Source organism: Hemibagrus wyckioides, linkage group LG10 (genome assembly GCF_019097595.1).
Source record: "Hemibagrus wyckioides isolate EC202008001 linkage group LG10, SWU_Hwy_1.0, whole genome shotgun sequence".
Lineage (NCBI taxonomy): Eukaryota > Metazoa > Chordata > Actinopteri > Siluriformes > Bagridae > Hemibagrus > Hemibagrus wyckioides.
Window position 1 is genome coordinate 5,446,182 of NC_080719.1, and position 24,476 is coordinate 5,470,657.

The 24,476-nt window shown below is 43.9% G+C and overlaps 1 protein-coding gene across 2 annotated transcripts in view; it reads left to right on the top strand.

Moving 5' to 3' along the window:
• LOC131360354 (zinc finger protein 609-like) overlaps positions 1–24,476 on the top strand; it is a 59,481-nt gene that overhangs the window by 9,502 nt on the left and 25,503 nt on the right. For both annotated transcript variants that reach the window (XM_058400735.1, XM_058400734.1), the window contains exon 2: positions 6,817–7,689. In XM_058400735.1, coding sequence (XP_058256718.1) covers positions 6,943–7,689 — 747 coding nt within the window. In that variant the 5' untranslated portion in view covers positions 6,817–6,942. The remainder of the gene's footprint in view (positions 1–6,816; positions 7,690–24,476) is intronic.

Here is a 24,476-nt window from a genome sequence, read left to right on the forward strand (position 1 = left end):
TGGTTGTGAGGGGATGTGTGTTGGTGTTTGGTTGTGAGGATGTGTGTGTTGGTGTTTGGTTGTGGGGGGTGTGTGTTGGTGTTTGGTTGTGAGGGGGTGTGTGTTGGTGTTTGTGGGGGGGTGTGTGTTGGTGTTTGGTTGTGAGGGGGGGTGTGGTGGTGTTTGGTGGTGGGGGGGGGGGTGTGTTTGGTGGGGGGGGGGGGTGTGTTGGTGTTTGGTTGTGAGGGGGTGTGTGTTGGTGTTTGGTTGTGAGGGGGTGTGTGTGTTGGTGTTTGGTTGTGAGGGGGTGTGTGTTGGTGTTTGTGGGGGGGGGTGTTGGTCTTTGGTTGTGGGGGGTGTGGGATGGTCTTTGGTTGTGGGGGGTGTGTGTTGGTCTTTGGTTGAGGGGATGTGTGTTGGTGTTTGGTTGTGAGGGAGTGTGTGTTGGTGTTTGGTTGTGAGGGGATGTGTGTTGGTGTTTGGTTGTGAGGGGGTGTGTGTGTTGGTGTTTGGTTGTGAGGGAGTGTGTGTTGGTGTTTGTGAGGGGTGTGTGTGTTGGTGTTCGGTTGTGAGGGGATGTGTGCTGGTGTTTGGTTGTGAGGGGATGTGTGCTGGTGTTTGGTTGTGAGGGAGTGTGTGCTGGTGTTTGGTTGTGAGGGAGTGTGTGCTGGTGTTTGGTTGTTGGATGTGTGTGTTGGTGTTTGGTGTTGAGGTGTGTGTGTGTGTGTGTTGGTGTTTGGTGTTGAGGTGTGTGTGTGTGTTGGTGTTTGGTGTTGAGGTGTGTGTGTTGGTGTTTGGTGTTGAGGTGTGTGTGTGTGTGTTGGTGTTTGGTGTTGAGGTGTGTGTGTGTGTGTTGGTGTTTGGTGTTGAGGTGTGTGTGTGTTGGTGTTTGGTGTTGAGGTGTGTGTGTGTTGGTGTTTGGTGTTGAGGTGTGTGTGTGTGTGTGTTGGTGTTTGGTGTTGAGGTGTGTGTGTGTGTTGGTGTTGAGGTGTGTGTGTGTTGGTGTTTGGTGTTGAGGTGTGTGTGTGTTGGTGTTTGGTGTTGAGGTGTGTGTGTGTGTTGGTGTTTGGTGTTGAGGTGTGTGTGTGTGTTGGTGTTTGGTGTTGAGGTGTGTGTGTGTGTTGGTGTTTGGTGTTGAGGTGTGTGTGTTGGTGTTGAGGTGTGTGTGTTGGTGTTTGGTGTTGAGGGGTGTGTGTGTGTTGGTGTTGAGGGGTGTGTGTTGGTGTTGAGGTGTGTGTGTTGGTGTTTGGTGTTGAGGGGTGTGTGTGTGTTGGTGTTGAGGGGTGTGTGTTGGTGTTTGGTGTTTGGTGTTGAGGGGTGTGTGTTGGTGTTTGGTGTTGAGGGGTGTGTGTGTTGGTGTTTGGTGTTGAGGGGTGTGTGTGTGTGTTGGTGTTTGGTGTTGAGGTGTGTGTGTTGGTGTTTGGTGTTGAGGGGTGTGTGTGTGTTGGTGTTTGGTGTTGAGGGGTGTGTGTGTGTTGGTATTTGGTGTTGAGGGGTGTGTGTGTGTTGGTGTTTGGTGTTGAGGCGGGTGTGTGTGTTGGTGTTTGGTCTTGAGGTGTGTGTGTTGGTGTTGAGGTGTGTGTGTTGGTGTTGAGGTGTGTGTGTTGGTGTTGAGGTGTGTGTGTTGGTGTTTGGTGTTGAGGGGTGTGTGTGTGTTGGTGTTGAGGGGTGTGTGTTGGTGTTTGGTGTTGAGGGGTGTGTGTTGGTGTTTGGTGTTGAGGGGTGTGTGTGTTGGTGTTTGGTGTTGAGGGGTGTGTGTTGGTGTGTTGGTGTTTGGTGTTGAGGGGTGTGTGTGTGTTGGTGTTGAGGGGTGTGTGTTGGTGTTTGGTGTTGAGGGGTGTGTGTTGGTGTTTGGTGTTGAGGGGTGTGTGTTGGTGTGTTGGTGTTTGGTGTTGAGGGGTGTGTGTTGGTGTGTTGGTGTTTGGTGTTGAGGGGTGTGTGTGTGTGTTGGTGTTTGGTGTTGAGGGGTGTGTGTGTGGGAATAAGCTGTATAGATTTCTCCTGTATTGTTTGAGTCATGTGAGAGCTTTTCATTGCTCCTCTTCCCTCCTGTTCAGCCCAGAACAATACACTGGAACACCCCAATCATCAGGAAAACATGTTACGTGACTGATCGAATTTAACGCTCAGATTCCTGCCATTCCCCCAGTGCGTGAGCAGACCCAGCCGATGTTCTCCCGTCCAGAGATAACACGGCGTGAAGAAATGTGTGCGCTGAGCGAGATTCCTAAAAGCAGTGCTAATGCCTTTCAGTAATAGTTACATTAGTGAATGAGCTCATATCCCAGAACGACGCGGAGAAAGCATATACGCTCCGTCTTTCTCAACGTTTCAACACAGAGCGGCGGCTGCTCCGTCGGTAGCTCTGTTTCGCCAATTATGTGGGCCGAGAATTGGCAGGCGCTAAAGTGCTGGAGATCGCAGCATCGATCCGCGTCTGCCGTCTCGAGCTGATTTCAGGTGCTCAGACGCAGCGTGTAGCCTGTAGAGCTGCCGCGGGGTTAAACACCGCCTCTCCTCCTGCCTTTCCCTCGTTCAGGAGTCCGACACCTTGGCAGCATCAGTCACAAAGCTCCGCCTCCCCCCCAGGCTCTCGGGCAGCTCGTAGAGTGTCTATAAAGGCAGATATGAGGTGGACAAAAACAACTCTGTAAAACACTCCACAGGATGCGTTCCACATATCCTCCAGGGTATTTGTATGAGTACATAATTTAATAAAAATGGTGGACTATTACACGTTCAACACACACGAGTACATAAATAACCAAGGTCACATGTTTAACCATATCTCCACCTCCTTATTTGCGTATGCAGATTTTAGCGCATTTTAACGTACAGAATCCTTCCCAAAATTAAAATGTCACAACAGTTAATTACACCATATAAACCTCTCTCTATAAAATCTATATAAACAGTTTTTCGTGTTCTGAGATGTACAGCTCCTATATTTATAATTCATAAGTTATTGATTAAGGCGGATGTGCGTTAGCGATGATTGATTGGGTGGCTAATTATTAGTAGCTAAATAAAGTAAAGGGCGAACTGCTAACAAGGCACGAGCGAGACTGTAAAGGAGGAAAGCTTTTCTGTGTTCAGTTTAACGAAACGTAAGAAGATTCGTCACCAGAGAAAACAGAAAACAGTAGAATACAGGCTTCAGATCTTCCAGAGCTCGAGTTTTGTGTGAAAGTAAAAATGCCCATGTTTTATATTTTTAAAATTATTCAGCTTAAGTTTGTCCTTAGATAATAAAATGGTGTGAATAGTTACCCAGTTAGTGAGTTTCTTTTTTTTTTTTTACCCTTTTTATTTACCCCAGTGACCGTTTTCCCCCTTGCACTCTTCTCAAATCTTTCTCTCTCTCTCTCTCTCAATGTCTCTGTAATAACCTTCTCCACTTAGCTATCATTGACCAGTTCCACCCACTTCCATTTTTTTCCCCCCATCGCGCTCCTTCCTGACATTTCGAGAAGCTCGAGGGATTCCCTAAGTGTCAGTTTTGCGATAACAGGACACGGGAAGTGCTCGGTTCTCCGCGGCTCGGCTCCAGATGGTGCGAACTCGAGCCTGACCCCGCACCGCTCGGTTCTAGCAGGAGGGGCAGCTGCAGGTTTTCAGGCTTGAAGGCTCGGACATCTGTGAGAGATTAGACGACAGCTCCTCCGTGGCGTTTAGCTTAATGAATCAGTCGCAGGCTTCGTGTCCTGACCAGGATGTGCCGTCACCTCAGTGTCGTCTTTATCTTCTTCCAGAGTGGAAAAAGAGGAAGTGGTTTAGGATGAATTATAGGATGTGATGGTTAGCAGGATGTCAAACATGCGATGCTCTATATACTCTAGGGTCTAGTGTATGAAGTTTAGTATCGTCTTAAATGGAGCAGTAATGTTTTTACTAACTAGATGTATAATGCTGCTCGCTTTAGCAGAATACAATGAATTGTAAATTAAAATGTTGCATTTAAGACATTTGTAAGATGTCTTGTCCACCGGGTCGTTGTCGGCCGTCTTGAAAATTCAGCACCTCATGGCCCCGCCTCTCTCTCTCTCCTCTGTAAGCAAAACTGCAAGTGTTGAGTGCATGAAGTCTGCAGCAGTTTGCTCACAGAGTTTTTTGGTTGAATAAAAGTTTTATCATCCGAGTGCTTCGAGAAGTACTTGAAGGAGTATACTAGAAAATGGTGTAGAGTAGTGCTTAAGTGTGTGATTTGGGACACACCTCTTGTATGTTGTCGTTCTTTCGGCTGCTCCCTGTTCAGGGTTGCCACAGTGGATCATTTGGTCCGCGTGTTTCGATTTGGCACAAGTTTTGCTTCGGATGCCCTTTCTGAAGCAACCCTCACATTTAATCCAGGCTTGGGACTGGCACTGAGAGTTAACCTTTCAGTGGCTGGGTTAGCGCCCTGCCCGGGAATTGAACCCGGACCACAGCAATGAGAGCGCAGGATCCTGTCACTGGACCACCAGGAGGCTTGGACGCACCTCTTGTATGTGTATCAAAAAAAAAAAGGAAGATTAAATCCCTTTAAATATTTTTCAGAAGATTTTCCTCCATAAAACCGCTTAAATACAGACAGTGATGTTGTTAGCTGAAAGAGAGACTGGAGCTCTGAGCAGTAAAACAGTCTAACTAGCACAGCGGTAGTGTGGCGCTGCCTTGCTAACAGTTTTACACAAATCTCGCGTGTATTTTAGTCGTGTATCATAAAGTATAACGTGGAAATATATAAAGAAATCAATCAAGTCTCTTTTTATCAAAATATTTCCAGTTAATAGCTCATTTCTTTTTGAAACCCAGTTCCAGTCTTTTGTTGTTTGTTACAGTATCGTAACATTCGATCCATTATCATCATCTGCTGCCATCAACCCTGTATCTGTGCAGGGAATCAGATCTGTGCCGTCTTTGATACAATTATATGTTGGTCTGGACACCGCTGTGCCGCCGTGTATGCACTGTGTTTCTGTGGCTTCGCAGCCAGACACGAAGGATAAGAACTCTGCTTTAGGATGATTGTATCGTGAACAGCTTCACGAATCGAGAGATCGAGATCTGTCATGTCAGATGATTTCGAGTGTGTGGAGCTACAAAGATCTACAAAAATAACAACACGTGTTACAAAATAGCACACGCTTTACTTTCCCCCTGAACTGTAATAACCTGCTGTCTGACTCCAGAGCAAAACAAAAAAAAAATCTTCCTTTGATGAATCTTGGCTTGTCTGAGCCGCTGAGCAGAATAAAGCTGTGAATGTTTTTACTCTCTAAACACAACCCAAGAATTCTATTAAGAGAGTTGCTCATCTGTTTCATATCATTTTATACAACGGTTACAGTCGAGCCAAGAAAAAAACCAAACCCGATCAAACGATGACGCCGCAGTAACCGACCCGTAACCGGCATCTGGTACTTTTCCTGTCATATTGATGTGTCATGTGTTGCATCAGTCCACGCCCCCTTTTCTTTCCCACCTTTAAAGCTACGGTCAATCTGTAATATTTAGAGGCCCAAGGTTCACAATCTAGTCAGAATAACAAGAGCCACTAGATAGGTCCAATCTCACGCTCAGCCGTGACACCGTGACAGGAGATCTCTTCAGCGTGAAGCTGAATACACAGCTGTATGTGATGACACCGCAAGTGATAAACGATGACTTTCACGCTCCTCGCCTGCCATCTGAGCTGATGGATGCAACGTAGTAAAGATCAAAAGACATGAAAGAGTGTAATGTATCCAAGCTGGAGCAGCACCGCATGTCCCGGTGCTGCTCGAGAACGTAGCGGCACGCTAATCACGCCCACGTACGTTTATATTAAGCCGATAACTCCGTGTAAAGCCTGTGGGTGCGGGCTGTTTTTGTCTAGCTTTATCTGCCTTTACAATCTCCTCCGGACAGATGCTGCAGACGTCAGTGTTAATTATTTACAATGACATGGGTCAAAGGTCGTGCTCCTTTGGCTAGGGTTAGCCTTTCAAGCTTCGGAGCGCTAAGCCTCTCTGAGCTCGGCGGCCTGTGAAAGGCTGCTTCAATTAGTTTACGGGCATCGAGCTTAGACTAAGCACGGGTTTTAAGCAGCCCTGCCCCACTGAGGCTTTGTGCTAATTGTAGCTTTATTTTCCTGCTTTTATTCTTCGTTAATCTCATTCTCACACACCGCAGTTTGCTTTTTTACTTTGAGCTGGACGGCGGTCGTTTATTACGCCGGATGCAAACACGATTATCCAAAAAATGACTCGCAGGAAGTGGGATTTTCATGAAAAGCTCACACGTTTAGACCAAAACATTTATATCCTGCGAGAATTAGTATAAATTAGCGTACTTGATTTAGATTCGAGGTCTGTAATCGCACGCTTGCCGCTGTAGTTGTTTTCGCTCGTTCTGGTTTAAATCGCTTATTTGTTTCCAGTATACCTGAATTTAGTGAAAGATTTTTTGGATAAATAAGACTAGCTTTAAAGCCAGGCAAAGATATTTTATCATGATATAATACTCATCACTACATACAGTATAATTTAGCTAAAAAAAACTAAAAAAAAAAAAAAAAGAATTTTAAATACTGAGAATGGGTGAAATATCTGTATATAATAAAAAATCTGAAATGAAATGTTTCATATAGTTGTTAATCGTTTTTAAAAAGTTGTCATGCTACTGATAAGATCTCGCATGTAATTGATAAGAATATCAGTAGTATTTAAGCCAGCTGTGAAGAACAAAAGTAATGGCACCCTACAAAACCAAGGAGTTTATGGGTCATTCTGTCGGTCATTAAAATGTTCTGTTTGACTTGGAGTATGAGCTAATATACGTTTTCTTTTTGTAATTGCTATCATTTCTTCACTTTAGGGCAAGATGTGGGTGTTTGGGAAGTTGGTATCGATACGCTGAAGCCCCTGTTTCCCCTACTCCCCACCCCCTGGAAGTCTGAGCAATCAGACGTTACAGTGACAGACTCGGGGAGCTGGCACTAAAATGTCCCTAAGTGGTGGCACTGCAGGCGGGAAAGGTGTGGACTCGAATGCGGTGGACCCTTACGACAGCGGTGATGAGTGGGACATCGGCGTCGGCAATCTGATCATCGACCTCGAAGCTGACTTAGAGAAGGACAAACTCGAGATGTCTGGCTCCAAGGAGGCGGGGGGAATGGCAGCTCCGCCCAGCGCCGTCGCTGCTCTTCCCGACAATATCAAGTTCGTGAGCCCCGTCGGCGCCCCTCAAGGCAAAGAGAGCAAATCCAAATCGAAGCGCAACAAGAACTCCAAGGACAATAGTACCAAGTCTCCGGCGGGAGACGGCGTGAAAAAAGAGCACCAGGGACGAACCCAAGTGGAGGTTACTGGTACGACAGGCAGTTCAGGAGGCACCGGGAACGCCGCGCCTGGAAAAGGCATGGAGAAAGGTGGGAAAGCGGCCCGCGGCGTACCGAATAGCAAAAAGGACAAAGAGGTATCGAGCGGGAAAAGCAAGAAGGAGAAAAGCGAAGGGGCGGTCGCCGTGGTCGCGATCGAGAAGGAGGCGGCTGCTAACGCTCAAGCACTTGGGAACAATACGCGCAGCGCCTCCTTCGACAGTACTCAGAACATGGACATGGCTGTGACGGAGCCGCACGGGAATAACGCTCTGGAATCTGTAGGAATAGTACCAATGTCCATTAAATCGGAACCCGAGGACATGGATAACGTCGAGTGCCGAGCGTTAAAGAAGGTGAAGAACGAAAAGGTAAGTGTGTGCGTTTGACACGTTTTATCACGTAGAAAGTGACCCAGATGTGAAACTTTCCCCGGCCCCATGAATCGTTTGCTTGGAAATCAGATCAAAAAGGGTGTAAATGTGTAGCTAGTCATGTGTGTTGCAGAGACCGGCTTTTTGGTTCAAAGGTTACTTCTGGGGGTGTAAACCTCAGGCTTCCTCTCAACATATGATAAAGCTTTGATCATTCGAAGGCGATATTTGGCGATGCGGCTAAATCTGATACGATATGATTTGAAGTGATGAGCAACCAGTGTTTTTCACACTCCATGTCAATGCCTCAGTTTGTTTCTTATTTTTAAATTCCAGCACTTTCCACTGCTAATTAAGTGAAGATAAGTTTATAACTATTACGAGACCTCTGATTAAAGTCATGACTTTTCTGAACTGAAGAGAGGAACTGAGCCAGCGTAGTTCGTACCCCGACAAAGAACCGAAACCTTACCACAAGAAGGCGTGCCGTTTTGGGTACACTGGATCCTCCAGAGGCTGTGGATCTGAACAGTGTTGTATCTCTGCCGTATCTCTAGTATGTGAGAGGTGACGTGTGGTGGTGAGAAAGGAGCTAGTGGGAACTGTGGTGTGTAGCTCGTAATGAGAACTGGCCAGAACTAAGAATCGGTTCTTTACACCTAATGAAACCGAGACAGAGCCGTATGTTGTAGCCTTTAAGGGGATTTGAGGAATCCCTGTACAATAATACTGTTTATTATGTGAAGACTGTTCTAGAGAAGGGGATTAGTCCATATTGCTGATTTGATCCATGTAGAAAATGAGTAATGAGACGAGACAAAATGGCCTCTTAGTCCAACTTGTGTTTGTTTTGTGATGGAGTGATGATCTCTGTAATGGTTTATTAACTCTCCACCAGCAACATTTTTACTGGTTAAGTCGATGTTTGGCGATACCACTCTGAATCTGCTACAGTGTGTGATATGGTTTGACTTGATGACCCGACTGAATCTGCTATTCACTTTGGTTTGATTTACTGACCAACATTTGTTCACACTCGCGTTTAAAAAATCTGATTTATTCTTTACACACCAGTTGTCTGTCTGTTTTCCACCTTATATATATATATTGATCTATTAATGATTGTTTATTTGAGCAATCTGATATTTTTCCACTGATAGCACTGACTCTGATACGACATGATTTCAGTTTATAATGCAAAGACCAAGTCCGATTTGATTTAGAATGCAGAGAGTCAAAAGTTGACAATGAGACTGAATGTCATGCGATTTTTGGTTTTAAAAGCAGGTTTTGTTCGTAGGAGTAAATGATTGATTTTGATTCATAAGGAAACAATTCAGAATTTGATAATATGACTGAGTCATAACTGACCAACATTTTTACAGACAGATACGGATAGATAGATAGATAGATAGATAGATAGATAGATAGATAGATAGATAGATAGATAGACTGACATTGATGGAGATAGATAGATAGATAGATAGATAGATAGATACATACAGATATATAGACATAGATAGATACATACAGATATATAGACATAGATAGATAGATAGATAGATAGATAGATAGATAGATAGATATATAGAGACATACAGATAGACATAGATATATAGAGACATACAGATAGACATAGATATATAGAGACATACAGATAGACATAGATATATAGAGACATACAGATAGACATAGATATATAGACATAGATGGTAAGATAGATAGATAGATGGTACTAGAGATGGACAGACAGACAGACAGACAGACAGACAGATAGACATAGATGCTAATAGAGATGGATAGATAGACAGATGGATATAGACGGATGTTGATAGGTAGATTTAGATATATAGACATTGATGGAGATTGATAGATAGAGACATACAGATAGACATAGATGGTAATAGAGATGGATAGATAGATAGATAGATAGATAGATAGATAGATAGATAGATAGATAGATAGATAGATAGATAGATAGATAGATAGATAGATCCCATGAAGGAAATTATTGATCACACTTGCAAAAAAAGATAGGAATTTTACACACGTTTTCTGTATTTTATTGATCTGTAATCAGTTTATGATTGTCTCCTCGATTCATTCCAGTCTCCTGTCTTTTAACATCATTGCCTTTTGTTCATTTCTTCTTAAAGCAGCGGTTTGATATTTGTCCACCGACTCTGTTGCGATTTCACTGCTTAATGCAGCAACACCACCGAGTCTGCTGACTTTATGATCTCTTCAACAGCAGCATTTGTACCATTCGACTGTTCACTAATTAATAAAGTACACGAAATGGACCTGAATCTTTGGGCCACACCGCAGTACGATGGCGTCAGCGGCTAACCGTGTTAGTTCAGCATTATTAACTGTGTGTATTATCACGTGTGTTGAATGATTGACAGCTCGTGATTTGTTTTATGTTATAAGAATGACACAGGGTCAGGAAGTCCTCACGGGGTAGAGTTGGTGCTAAAGCCCATTACATAAGCTTTCATTATAAGACAAATGTATCTAATAGTTCTGAATTCCCTTGCAGTATTCAGTATATAGGTCGTAAATTAGCATCATAAATTGCTTAATTTGGTGATATAGAAACGAATGACTGGATAAAGAGGAACCGGCTCGGTAGAGATATTGGGTTGTTTTCGGAAAATAAACAACAGGACAAAGCAGAGCATCTGTTAACCTTCTGATTACATTTTAAGTGTCTTTTTACATTGTGCTACAGGAATTTCCCAGCCCAAATGGTACTTTTTATCCATTTATAGATACTTTTAACATTGTAGAATGACGCATAAACAGCGATCTGAACGTTTATATGACAAAACCTACTGCTGAAGTTACGCAACCTTTTCATTTCTCAGGAAAAACTACTTCCACAAAAACAGGCTGTTACTATGGAAATAATGATGTATCAGAGCGAGCATAAAAATGAATCGACTTCCTTCTGACCAATCAACAGCGAGAACAGAGCAGCGCCGTCGCTGAGTAACACTGAAGGTCGGATTCTTAGACATTTAAAGCTCTCACCTGTTATTAGAGTCTCAGTGGGATTTCGAGGTGCTGATTAGTAAAGCGTTCGCTCACAGAGTCGCGTTGGCGGAAAATTTCACGCCGATAAACACTCGGTGTAACGTGATGTTGGGGTTCTTGCCTCACGTGTCGCACGCCTACGCTGCCATTTTGTGACAAGTTTCTGCCGCTGACCTCCGAGTGACTCTTCAACCTGCATTCCAGCGTGCCACACACACACACACTCGGCGCTTTTCATCTCTGAAAGGAAGATTTGTTGTAATAATTGAGCTCTTTTACGTTCACACAGGTTCTCCTTGGCAGTCTTCCAAAAGATTTCCGAGTGCATAAACTGTACGAGGCGGTGAAACGACTCAGAAGCTCGTGTTAAAAATGATCCCGGATCTGCAAACAAAGCTCTTTTCCCTCAGCATGTTGGTTTTTTTTCCCCTACTAAAAAGCTTTGTAAGGCGAGGACGAGTGATTCTGTACCAGCGTAGGGGGAAGGGTGAGCCTTGAGCTTACTGCTAATTCAGCTCCTGAAAAGCTCAAACACAGAGAGAGGGAGAGAAAGGAGAAAGAGAGAGGGAGTGAAAAACAGAGAACGAGAGAGAGAGTGAAAGAGAGAGTGAATAAAGGAGAGAGGGAGTGAAAAGAAGGGAGAGAAATGTGAGTGAAAAAGAGGGAGAGAAGGAGAGGGAGGAGAAATGAGGGAGAGAAAGATAGAGAGTGAAAAGGAGGGAGGGAGAGTGAAAAAGAGAGACAGTGAGGGAGAGTGAAAAGAATGAGGAGAAAGAAGGAGAGAGAGTGAATAGAGGAGAGAGGGAGTGAAAAGAAGGGAGAGAAATGTGAGAGAGAGTGAAAAAGAGGGAGAGAAGGAGAGGGAGGAGAAATGAGGGAGAGAAAGATAGAGAGTGAAAAGGAGGGAGGGAGAGTGAAAAAGAGAGACAGTGAGGGAGAGTGAAAAGAATGAGGAGAAAGAAGGAGAGAGAGTGAATAGAGGAGAGAGGGAGTGAAAAGAAGGGAGAGAAATGTGAAAGTGAAAAGGAGGGAGAGAAAGAGGGAGTGAAAAGGAGGGAGGGAGAGAGAGTGAAACGGATGAGGAGAGAAAGAAGGAGAGAGAGTGGAAAGGAGGGAGAGAAATGTGAAAGTGAAAAGGAGGGAGAGAAAGAGGGAGTGAAAAGGAGGGAGGGAGAGAGAGTGAAAAGGATGAGGAGAGAAAGAAGGAGAGAGAGTGGAAAGGAGGGACAGAAAGAAAAAGAAGGAGAGAGAGTGGAAAGGAGGGAGAGAGAGTAGAAAAGTTGGAGAGAGAGAAAATGGGAGTGAGAGAAAGAGAGGTGGAATGAGAGCAATAGAGGGAGATAAAATGAGACAGAAAGAGAGGGCGAAAATGAGAGAGAGGTGGAGAGAAAGAGGGGTAAAGAGAGAGTGAGAGAGAGGGGGGGGGGGTACAGGGAGGGAGAGAGATATATAAAGAGAGAGGGGCAGCTGTCTCCTATTGTGGGCTGCCGGATTTCCAGCATGCCTCATTTCACCTTTCAGGGCAAACAGCGAGAGAGCTCAGAGGGGGAAAAGCGAAGGAGGATAAACAAACAAAAGCCTGATAAATGAAAGATCTGTCAAAGCCCTCAAGTCGCTGCAGGCTCTTTAAATAGAAATCGGCTGGATGTCCAGTGGGTCTGGTCAGTGGGTTAATAAGAAGACTGGAGTGGGTTTTTCTTTCCCTCCAGAGGAGGCAGTGGGATTGGAAGCACTGCCCCGGTGTGTCGGGGGGGATAAAGAGGTCACTTCAGGAGAAACGAGACGGAAAACGACGAGGAAGGGTCAGACGATAGCCAGAAGTCTTAAACTTCTTCCACATGGACGAGCTTGTGAGATAAAAGATGAAGATATTTTATTGTGCTGTCGAGAGCAGACAGGAATCTGTTAGAGATCATGAGGAGATCGACTCCTCAGTCTTTGCAGTCCACAACATGAAGAAGAGCAGATGTGAAGAAGGTTGTCAGAAACACGGTATTGCCAAAAGTTTGGGGACATGGGCCTTTACATGCATGTAATATGGAGTTTTCCCGCCCTTTTGCAGCTATAACAGCTTCAACTCTTCTGGGAAGACTTTCCACAAGGTTTAGGAGTGCGTTTATGGGAATTTTTGACCATTCCTCTAGAAGTGCATTTGTGAGGTCAGGCACTGATGTTGGACGAGAAGACCTGGCTCTCAGTCTCTGCTCTAATTCTTCACAAAGGTGTTCTATCAGGTTGAGGTCAGGACTCTGTGAAGTTCCTCCACACCAAACTCGCTCATCCATGTCTTTATGGACCCTGCTTTGTGCACTGGTGAGCAGTCATGTTGGAACAGGAAGCGGTCATCCCCAAACTGTTCCCAAAACGTTGGGAGCATGAAATTGTCCAAAATGTCTTGGTATGCTGAAGCATTAAGAGTTCCTTTCACTGGAATTAAGAGGCCAAGCTCAACCCCTGAAAAACATCACCTGAATTCAATCATTTGGAGAGGTGTCCCAAAACTTTTGCCAATGTAGAGTATGTAATTCCTTCACTCACGCGTTGTCTCGTCAGCAATCGAGCAACATTTCCCATCTGTCGGAGTGCCACCTAAAACCGCCAAACTTCTCACATGAAAACGTGTCAACTGCCTTTCTCGCTGATTTTACGTTCTGAAACTTTCTGTGATGCATCAAGAGAGAGAGAGAAAATAAGACAACACATTCAGACACAGTGACTCATAAAGTGTGTAATAATTCAGCTTCAGGTCTCGCAGAAGTCATCGCAGGGGGGTTGAAGGGATTTCCCCTGGCTGGGTTAATAATACCAACTGAGAAAGTTGTTTTGCTTGTGGTGAAGTCAGGGGAGGGGAGAGCAGATTCCTATCAGTTATTTTCTCAACGCTGGCATGGTAAAAAAATTCTACCGTTTAACGTCAGCTCTGTTTATTCAGCTTAATGCCACTGTGGAGTTCATTGTCTCGAGTCTTCTGAGGGTGTTGATATACGTTGCCATGACAGCATGGTTTGGACACGGGAGCCTCCTCAAGACAGACGACTCTGCACTTCTTTCCGATTTCTCAGAAACGCTGGGGCGATTCGAGGCGGTGGTGAGGGAGCGAGTGTTTCAAGTTAAACACCAAGCGAATATCTCACCAGGCACTGGTCAGTGGATGGTCGGGTGTTAGATTAGCAGAGCTAGCTAACTGTAAAAGCTACACGCTCTCTCTCACACACCAGAGGCATTGACGATGATCTCTAGTGCTTTTTTCCCAAGCATTAGGATGATCACTTCTATATGACAAGATAAGATGAAACCATGGTTATATTTTTTGTTTCCTCCATTTCTTTTCGAGTGAAACAGTACATAGGAACTAAACACAGATGGGAATACATTTTTTGCGGGGAACTGAAGAAACGTCAGACTGCACATGCTGCAGGATCGGTTCAAGCCACTCGTTTGTGGATTAACGACAATTAATATAAACGAATCAAATGGAGTCACTTAGCTCTGCGTTATTGTATATGAAGTGTGTGTAGTGGGTGGGTGGTGTTTAACCGGCGGTGGTGCCGTGTTTCGTTCTCATCGGTCACCTTCGAGAGCAGTGGTTTAAATAGTCTCTGTGGTGAGAGATGTAAGTTTCAGGTTATTTCCCTGCGTCGGTTTTACATTCCTCAGCATCGCTGATGAAGCTTCACAAAGTCAGAGTGTTAAACGCCGTCATTATTGTACAGAGGTGACGCCATGCAGCAGTCTCCCCTCGGCCCGGTCGATACAGTGACCTCCAGTCTTGCCGCTAAGAGCACACCAAAGCCAAAGCTGTGATGTATTAATAATCGGCACACAGGCCTCAGGGTGCGTGGACCGAGAGCACAAACCTGTTGACCTGGAAAACAAATTCTCACAAAATCTCTTTCAGCGACGTACTTAATTATAGAGGTGAGCGCTGCGAGCGCCTGTAATTATAACCACAGTGTGCGCTCGGTTTCTTAGATACGAGGACAATAACGCCTCACGTTTTCTTCTGAGGAAAGACAAATATCAGATCTGAAAGTGCAGCCTTTCTGCTCCTGTCAGGATTGAGGATTCAGCAGCAGCGCTTCCTGTGTGTAAACACGCCATCGTCCAAAAAGTTTCTAATCCAGTTACAGGATTCTGAGAGCGGATTTCGGGGCCGTGTGGAGTGGGCAGTTCACTCGGGGCCGTGTGGAGTGGGCAGTTCACTCGGGGGCCGTGTGGAGTGGGCAGTTCACTCGGGGGCCGTGTGGAGTGGGCAGTTCACTCGGGGGCCGTGTGGAGTGGGCAGTTCACTCGGGGGCCGTGTGGAGTGGGCAGTTCACTCGGGGGCCGTGTGGAGTGGGCAGTTCACTCGGGGGCCGTGTGGAGTGGGCAGTTCACTCGGGGGCCGTGTGGAGTGGGCAGTTCACTCGGGGGCCGTGTGGAGTGGGCAGTTCACTCGGGGGCCGTGTGGAGTGGGCAGTTCACTCGGGGGCCGTGTGGAGTGGGCAGTTCACTCGGGGGCCGTGTGGAGTGGGCAGTTCACTCGGGGGCCGTGTGGAGTGGGCAGTTTACCTGATTAAGGAGTCAGAAAAAATTCATTCAAAATACACTGTATTATAAGGATTACTGCTGATCTGGAGGAGTTTATTTAACATTTATAGAAGGTGGTGTGTTTTTTTTTTTTTTTTTTCCTTTTCTTTCCTTTCTGTCTTTTTTTTTTTTTCCTGTCTGTCTGTCCATCTTTCTTTCTGTCTGTCTGTCCATCCGTCTTTCTTTCTCTTCTGTCTTTTTGTCTTTCTTTGTTTTCTCTCTCTCTCTCTCTGTCTGTCTCTGTCTGTCTTTCTTTCTTTCTTTCTCTCTCTCTCTCTGTCTGTCTGTCTCTTTTTTGTCAGTCTGTTTGTCTCTTGTCTGTCTGTCTTTCTTCCTTTTTGTCTTTTTTTCTGTTGTTCTTTGTCTGTCTTTGTTTCTTCCTGCCTGTTGTTCTTTCTGTCTGTCTTTGTTTCTTCCTGCCTGTCTTTCTTTCTGTCTGTCTTCCTGCCTCTGTGTCTGTCTTTCTCTCTTTCTGTCTTTCTTTTTGTCTTGTCTCTCTCACCTGGACTGAGTGAGTACAGGGTATGCTGGTGAAGGATAATTTGCAGTATGTTCCACAAAATGAAATGCAACTTTGCCGAAGTGCAAGAGGAATAAAACATGAATGCTGTGCTGTTTGAGGTCAAGAAAATCCCCTTCATGGTGGATTCATCACATGACCCTGTTTCTGATTTCTTCTTTTCCTTTAACAGCACACCTGGAGGGTTTTATTTCTGCCACGTGAAAGCCACATCCTGTCGCCTCCTCACAGCTTTCCCTCAACTCACATTGCTAGTGCACTTTCACAGAAGTACAGTCCCGGAGGTGTATCCAAACCGAGCCACTGTTTTTAGAGAAAGTCTAAATGTTCCTGTTGTCAAGGAAACGGTGTCGTCTTTAGACGTCGTGCCATTGTGTGCAGTAACGCGGCCTAACTAACGCAGATCACGTTTCACGGCTTCCCTTTTCAGTAAACGGCTAATGACCTTTAAAAATAACCCGGATAGAGATTCAGCAAAATCTGCGTTCTTGAGGGCAAGAAGTTTATATTTAGCTTCAGCCTTTAAACATCATCTGAAATCGTCCAGACGTTTGAACAGATTTTCACGTCTGATTGGTCAGGAAGTGGTTAGTGAGAGGAGAGGATTAACAGCTGCAGTACAGACCACAGGTTTATAATATTATTTTTGTTTTAATAAGTTAGCGTTTCTATGGTAACAGATCGTACACTGAGGATGGTGGCTGGTGTCGCAACCGAAGCACTCCTTTGTTGATGTTGGTGTGTAAGTTATCTGGAGATATCTGGAGCTGTTGGTAGAGTCGATCACGTGACCAGCGTGCTGGAGATGTATTTAGTTGTTCAAACCACATAGATGTGTTAAACGCAGAATTCGAAGCACGCACATGGCCATGTTTTTGCAGCGAGCCATCGTTTACACACTTCCGACCGACGTTTCGCCGCTTGCTATTATTTCTTTATGTGAAAGAAAAGAAAGGCGATCGCGCATCACATCGCGGAACGAGGACCGTTTCTACAAAAACAGTCGAGGCTTGTGATCTAGCTGCAGGCGCTTGTTAACATTTCATATCACGCTACCGACAGACAGAGATTTATTTTTTCCTTCATTTGATCAGCTTACATTCTGACCTTTAGATCAGACGCGGTCATTTATAGACGGTCTCATTTTTGTTAAAGGAACTCTTCTTCTAAATCTCTCTGCCTCTGTTCCTCTCTCTCTTTCGTTCTTGTTCAAATGGTTGAGCAGTGAAAAGGCCTGAAGGTTAACAAGTCTGCTGCTGTGTTTGACATCTTTGTGCAGTGGATTGAATTACTCTTTCCCTAATGAGGTTAGTGTCGCAGGAAAGATTGCTTTAAGAAGATTAGATGCTATTGTGGAAGATTTCTCTTGTTGAAAAGACGCTTAGCTTCTCCCGAGTTCTTTCTTTGCATCGTTTTATAATTCGTCCCCCCCCCCACCCACCCAAAAAAAAAAAAAAAAAAGCAGGACGAGGTGGTGGGAGCGCACACATCGCAGGTTGTTCTGGTGCGAGTGATGGATGGATGGATGGATGTAAGGTGGCAGGAAGCTTACTCAGCACATCTCTGTTAGGACACAGTGATTCGACGCGAATAGGAAGCGCAGCCCTGATTTAAAGGCTTGTTTTCTTCCATTTAACAAAAAGTCTCCCAAGATTTTTATAAATGTTCTGCTCATTCCGCTCTCTTGACTCGTCCCTCGACCTTCGCTTATTAGGTCTGAGGTCTGAATTTAGGCTTTCTGCCAGGTTTGTTCAGGTTATGTCTTCGATCTTTTGATCGATTCAACCCTGTTATAGGGATTCAGTGTTGAAATGCTTTCCAAACATTTGGTTATAAAGCATTATAAGGGCTACATTGCTCGCACTGTGACTCAGTGACCTCCTACAGTATCTCTGGAAGATCTTATATGTGCTTTGGTGAGGGTTGAACAGGGGGTGGGGGTTTCAGGGTAGTTTAGTGGGTAACACGTTTGCCTCACACCTCCGGGGTTGGTGGTTGGATTCCCACCCTCACTCTGTATGCTTGCATGGTTTCCTCAGGGTGTGACAGTTTCCTCCCCCAGTCCAAAGACTTGAGCTGTAGGCTGACTGACATCTCTATATTGTCGTGTATGTGTGTGTGTATCAATTCAATTCAGAAAACTTTATTTATCCCCAGTGAACAGAGTGTGACTGTGTGTGTTTGTTTGTCCCCTGGCACAGTCTCCAGGTTCTGTTTAGATAAATGCTGAAAAATGGATCATATATGATGTAGTATTCTTTTGTAGAGTATAATATTGTACTGTGTAATATAACATTGTTTAACATACTGTAGTTTAATATTATATCAATTCCATCAGTCCATTTGTTTGTGTCAGTATTTTCATAAGAATTGTACACAGATCAGACCATAGACTTCTGTAGACTGACCTGCAGGCCGTTGGTCTGAGAAACAGAGGAGTAGATGATATTTTTCTCGTATCAGACTCATCGATATTAAAATATAGCAGGAAGTAGAGCTGGGTGTTATTAAGCTGTTATTCTGCTGACTAACGGCATGATCGTGATGAATTGTGTAACAGACTTGTGTAGTGATGTCATACGTACTATTTTAGAAGCAGCTGATTTGACCGGTGTTAAAATTCATTTATTTCTATTTTTTAATTCTTTTTTTAATCTACTTTAAAGTAAGTGTTTTTGTCAAATCATCCACTCCTATAAGAAAGCAGTTTATTTTCCTTCATTTTATTCAAATTTTAGTGTGTCTGTCTGTCTGTCTAGCTAGTAGCTAGCTGTCTGTCTAGCTAGCTAGTTATTTAGCTGTCTGTCTAGCTAGCTATGTAGCTAGCTGTCTGTCTGTCTGTATCTGTCTCTATCTATCTAGTTAACTGTCTGTCTATGTCTAGCTAGCTAACTATCTAGCTATCGATCTGTCTCTGTCTATATCTATCTAGTTACCTAGCTAACTATCTAGCTGTCTATCTATCTATTTACCTGTCTATCTAGCTAGCTAGCTGTGTGTCTGTCTGTCTGTCTGTCTTTTTATCTATCTATCTTCTATATCTGTCTCTGTGTTTATTTATTTTCATCTGCTTTGGTTCTTGAAGTCGTAACAAACTGGTGCTTTTGTCGCAGTTAAATATAATAATAAATGATCTAAATGCCTTAAATGAAGCTTTTCCCTCGCACTTAAAGCTTCACTAATTTAAGCTGAAGTATAATAAATCCTCATCTCACCAAACTGGAATTATTTAATGACCGTATTTGTGATCTTTTTTTCTGATCAAGATCGCTCATCCGTGGTTGATCTTGAACCCAAAAAAAACCCGCGTGTTGAGTCTTCCACTGCTGTGTCAAAGCTTTCCAGCGCTGGATGAAAGGATTATATTTCCTATGATAATACTCATCAAGCAGGCCCTTGTGCTCGGCACCGCCCTCTTCTTCTCCGGCTCTCTGAACGCCGGGCCTCTTTAATTCATCCTACAAAGGCTTTTCTAAAGGAGCTTAAGCCGCCGAGCCGAACGAGGAGAAGGAGAAGAAGAAGAAAAAAAAGAGCGTAACACGACGCCCCTTAAGGAGCGATGCGCTAACACTCTTTATTACGTGTTGAAGCTGTTGTGGATCATTTATTAGACTGGTTTGAAAGCTTATTACTTTAGGAAAAGTATATCCTAAACAAATTCAAGCGCCGTTAAAAGTTCACAAGGGGGTGATGCACGTGCTACTGGGTGGTCTGGTGAAATTAGCTGGCAAACAATCGCAGGCTCGGTGTGTAGCTGACAGATGTGGCCTTTAGACTAGCGCTCGCACTGATGAGTCTCCGAGGCCTTTTACAGCTGAAATAAAATAAATTTGCGGAAGTGCCGAAGTGATGATCAGGTGTACAGGAAAGAGGGGAGAGTTAGACAGATGTGTGAATTGTTGACCATCTCGTCTCATCTAATGAGGATAAAACCTTTTATGCCTGTATTTATAAGATAAAGTAATGACTGTGTGAGAGCCGGTGCTACTTTACTCCTGGTAGGACCTCGAAGTAAGGAGCTTCTTTCGTGCTTTATTTTTTTCTCCATCATGTAATTATAATACCGTGTACGAGCGTAACGAGTGTTAGTTGAGAAAGCTGCGGTTCGTCACACCAAGGGGCTGGTGGGAGAGCATTTCCTCAGTGTCCCACATGTGTTTGTGTCTGTTGGAGGTAGTACCACCCACATGGAGGAGGCTCGCCCCTGTTTAGAGGAAGCAGCAAACGCATGACGTCTATAAATAGTTCGCGGGTCTCCAGGGACGGCTACAAATACAAAAGGCTGTTTGTTCGGAAATGGTTAATAACGTGGCATTTAGAGAGAAAGAGGAGAGGGGAAATAAAAGTCTGGTGATTCAGTTGTAATGATGATCTGAGCAGATGTTTCAAGTGAATCGATATGAACAGTGAATGCAATATTTTTTTATAAAATGATGTATTTTTTTTTAGCAAGATTTTATTGTAATTTATATGAGCTGGAAATCTGTAATTGTTGTGATTTGTATGGATTCTCTGTAAATAAAATAAAAAAAATTTAATGATTAGAAGTGGACAAATCACTTAACCCAGACCAACAAATTTGTCCTTATTTATTTATTTATTTATTTATTTATTTATTTTATATTCTCCCAGTATCTTATTATTGTCTTATTAATCATTACTGGCAATTTTATTTTTATTTTTTAAGCTTGCCCCAAAGAAAGCTTGTCAAATGATGTTTGTTTGTTTGTGTAAACAGAACCAGCTGCAGTTTCTATACCTTGTATCCGTTTCCATGGAAACACAATTAGCTTAGACTTAAAGAAATCACTCTGTTTGCCAGTTTTTATCCTCGTCACATGGACCTCCAGGCAAGATAACGTGGCTTGTTTGGCTCACTGATAACGCTCTGATTGGTCGACACTTCAAGGATTCAGAGATCAGGGATTTATTTATTCAGCCATTTAACCCTTTAACACTTCAATTATTTAAAGCGTATCCAGATGTGTGTAAGGGTGACCGATATATTTTTTGATTTTTTTTTTTTTATCATGTGACATTTTTTTCTAAAGAATTATTTAACAATTTATGTAAAATACTATATAAAGAAATTTTTATTTATTTATTTTACTATTTTTAAGACTACACAAACAGTAAAAAAGGTTGTCAGATATCCAGGGTAAAACATTTATTTGAAATAAAACAAAAATAAATTGTTTTCTTTTTTTTTTTTTAAGATAAAAATATATAACTGATTTCTTAGGTTTAAAAAATATTTTGATCTTTTTTAAGAATAAAAGATAAGTAGTCTTGGCCAGGGAAATATATAAATTTGGGTTTTTTTGTGTAGAAAGTTGGGTTTCAGCTGATTTGAAGTAAGTAAAAGCTTTAAATGGGCTGAATGTGTGGAAGCTCCGTGTGGAAGTGTTCATTTACACATTTTTGTGTAGAGATTTTATTTGGCACTGAGCGGGATTATTTTGTCTGGAGTTTGTTTGTAGTTTAAGTGAATCCCGCTGACTTTACACTCTGTTGAACAGTAAGCCTGCAGATCTGCAGCGTGTCTCTATTTACTGGAAGATAAAGTGCACAAGTAAGCAAGGGGCTAAAGCAGGAGAAATCCCTCACGCCTCTTTACCACTTATCTGGATTTCCTCTTCAGTCCCGCCTCCTCTCCTCTTCCTCCTTTTTCTTCTCTCCTCTCCTCTCTTTCTCCTTCTCCTCTACTTTCCTCTACTCTCCTCTCCTCTTCCTACTTTTTCTTGTCTCCTCTCCTTCTACTCTCCTCTCCTCTTCCTACTTTTTCTTGTCTCCTCTCCTTCTACTCTCCACTACTCTTCCTACTTTTTCTTCTCTCCTCTACTTTCCTCTACTCACCTCTTCTCTACTCTTCCTCCTTTTTCTTCTCTCTTCTCTTTCTCCTTCTCCTCTACTTTCCTCTACTCTTCCTCCTTTTTCTCCTCTCCTCTCCCCTTCCCCCTTTTTCTTCTCTTCTCTTTCTCCTTCTCCTCTACTTTCCTCTACTCTTCCTCCTTTTTCTTCTCTCCTCTACTCTACTTTTCCTCCTTTTTCTCCTCTCCTCTCCTCTCCTCTCCTCTCCTCTCCTCTACTCTACTTCTCCTTTTTCTTCTTTCCTTCTCCTCCTCTCCTTCTCCTCTCCTCCCTCTCTCTGGAGCGTGACCTTGACAAGTATGTGGATTATTATTGTAATAGATACTGTTGTGTGAGTGAGTAGTGGTCATGCTGGGAGGTGGTGGTCAAGAGCAAGGCGCATGTTAGGACTTCTGCCCTTTGTCACGTATGGGCCTACATCTGCTTTTCCTCTCTCTCTCTCTCGCTCTCTCTCTCTCTTGCTCTCACTCTCTCCCTTCCTCCCTCTCTCTGCATGTAGTCTTCATTCAGATTGACATCTGGAGCATTTCTTCATCTTTGGCTTCCCAAGTCCTTGTTTGCATGGCAAATCCATGCTTAAATCACGAAATGGAATCTCACACACACACACACACACACACACACACACACACACACACAAGCCTAAAAGCAGGAGCAGCTTCAAGCAAGTCTTCCTTCGTCCAGTAAAAAAAACCTGGAAGTGCCCCCCCGCCCCCCTTTCCACCCTTCCTCCCTCCTTTCCTCATTTTCATTCTCAGACAGCAACCACGAGGAATGCAGGTCGCCTCTTTGGGCTTGAAGAAAGGAGGGCAGTTCAGGGGCCTCAGTCCTCCCCCGTGCCTTGCCTCCCTGAGGCGGTGAACAATACAGGGAAAGCCGGCCAGCTGCAGAGAGAGAGAGAGGAGGGATGGGGGATGGGTCAGACAGATCCGAGATGGAGGACGGCTCTTCAGGCACCTGCTGGGTGGAAGCCAGGCTGTAAAAGATCTGACTTTAAGGAACATGCAAGTCAGTCACGACCGTTTGAGTTAGCAAATTGGAAACAGCTTATCCGTTCCACACTGTGCAGGTCAACACCGCTAACATTCCCCTTACAGAACCGAAAAAAAAGAAACTCTGTGCATGTTTGTTTTCTCCCTGATGATTGATGCATCCGGCGAAGTTGACATGATAATGGTCCATTTAGTATCCCAAGAGGATGAAAAAAAAAACCCTCCGACATGAACGAGAGCTGGGGACGTCGAAATGAGCGAGATTTGTAAAACTGCATAATGTGGAAAAATACATTCATCACCAAACTAATTTCTAACGTCGCCGTGTGTATTATTCATCCGCAGCTCCGTATGGATATTAATGAATTACTGAGTAAGATCAGCGTACCGGATCTGGAATTCATGTGACGCCCGGAGGATGATGGATTAATCGTGTTCTTTATGCTCCGGGCTTGAAAGGCTTTTGTTCCGATGTTAAGCGATGCACTGAGAGCATTTCTAATAGGAAAGCTTATCTGCTGGAACAATTATGATAACCATCATTACGTTTTGCCCAATTGAGCCTGAAAACAGGAATATTTCTATTGCTACATGAACCACGCTGCAGAAAACAGGAGCTTTGGGTGGAACACACAGGGGTTTTCTCCCCCTCACTGACTGGCTATCTTGAGTAATAACGCATTAAAAGAAGCAGCAGCAGTTTGTCTTCCAGCTCTTGTTGGTTTAAGACGCCACTTAGAGGCAATTATCTTCCTGCTAGAGCCGAACCATTCATGATGCAAGAGGAAGAACTGTGCGGTTATTTGGCATCAGAGCTGGACGATACGGACAAAGACTTGTATCATGACATCTTGAAGAGATAGAGAATATACACTGATCACTAAAACAGTGGTGAATAATTGATTCTCATTACAGTGGCACATGTCAAAGAGTGGGATATTATTCTGCTAGGAAACCTAGCATCCATGTGAATATTTTGGCACGTACCACCTGCAGACCAATCACAGTGGCCTCTTTCAGCTGCATAGTGCTCCCCATCACACTGCCCAAAATGGAACATGACAAAGGTGTTGACTTTGAGGTTTCAGATTCCCTAGATTTCAGATTGATCCAGCATTTTAGGATGTGCTGGACAAACAAGTCCAAACTATGGAGTTAATGGACTTAAAGGATCTGCTCCCTTAAAAATCTTTGTCAGAGGCAACAACACAAAGTCGGAGAGCTTGTGGAGTCCATGCCTCAAGAGGCACAAAGGGAACCTACACATTATTAGGCAGGTGGTTTTAATGTTATGGCTGATCGGTGTATATACACTGACCAGACATAACATTATGACCACCTGCCCAATATTGGTGTTCATCCTCCTTTTGCTGCCAAAGCAGCCCTGACCCGTCCTGCACTGTGTATTCTGACACCTTTCTATCAGAACCAGCATTAACTTCTTCAGTAATTTAAGCAACAGTAGCTCGTCTGTTGGATCGGATCACACGGGCCAGCCTTCACTCCCCACGTGCATCAGTGAGCCTTGGCCACCCATGACCCTGTCGCCAGTTCACCACTGTTCCTTTCTTGGATCCAGTGGTCTAGCCATCACAATTTGGCCCTTGTCAAACTCGCTCAAATCCTTACTCTTGTCCATTTTTCCTGCTTCTAACACATCAACTTTGAGGACAAAATGTTCACTTGCTGCCTAATATATCCCACCCACTAACAGCCATGATGAGATCATCAGTGTTATTCACTTCACCTGTCACTGCTCATAATCTTATGCCTGATCTGTGTGTCTGTGTGTG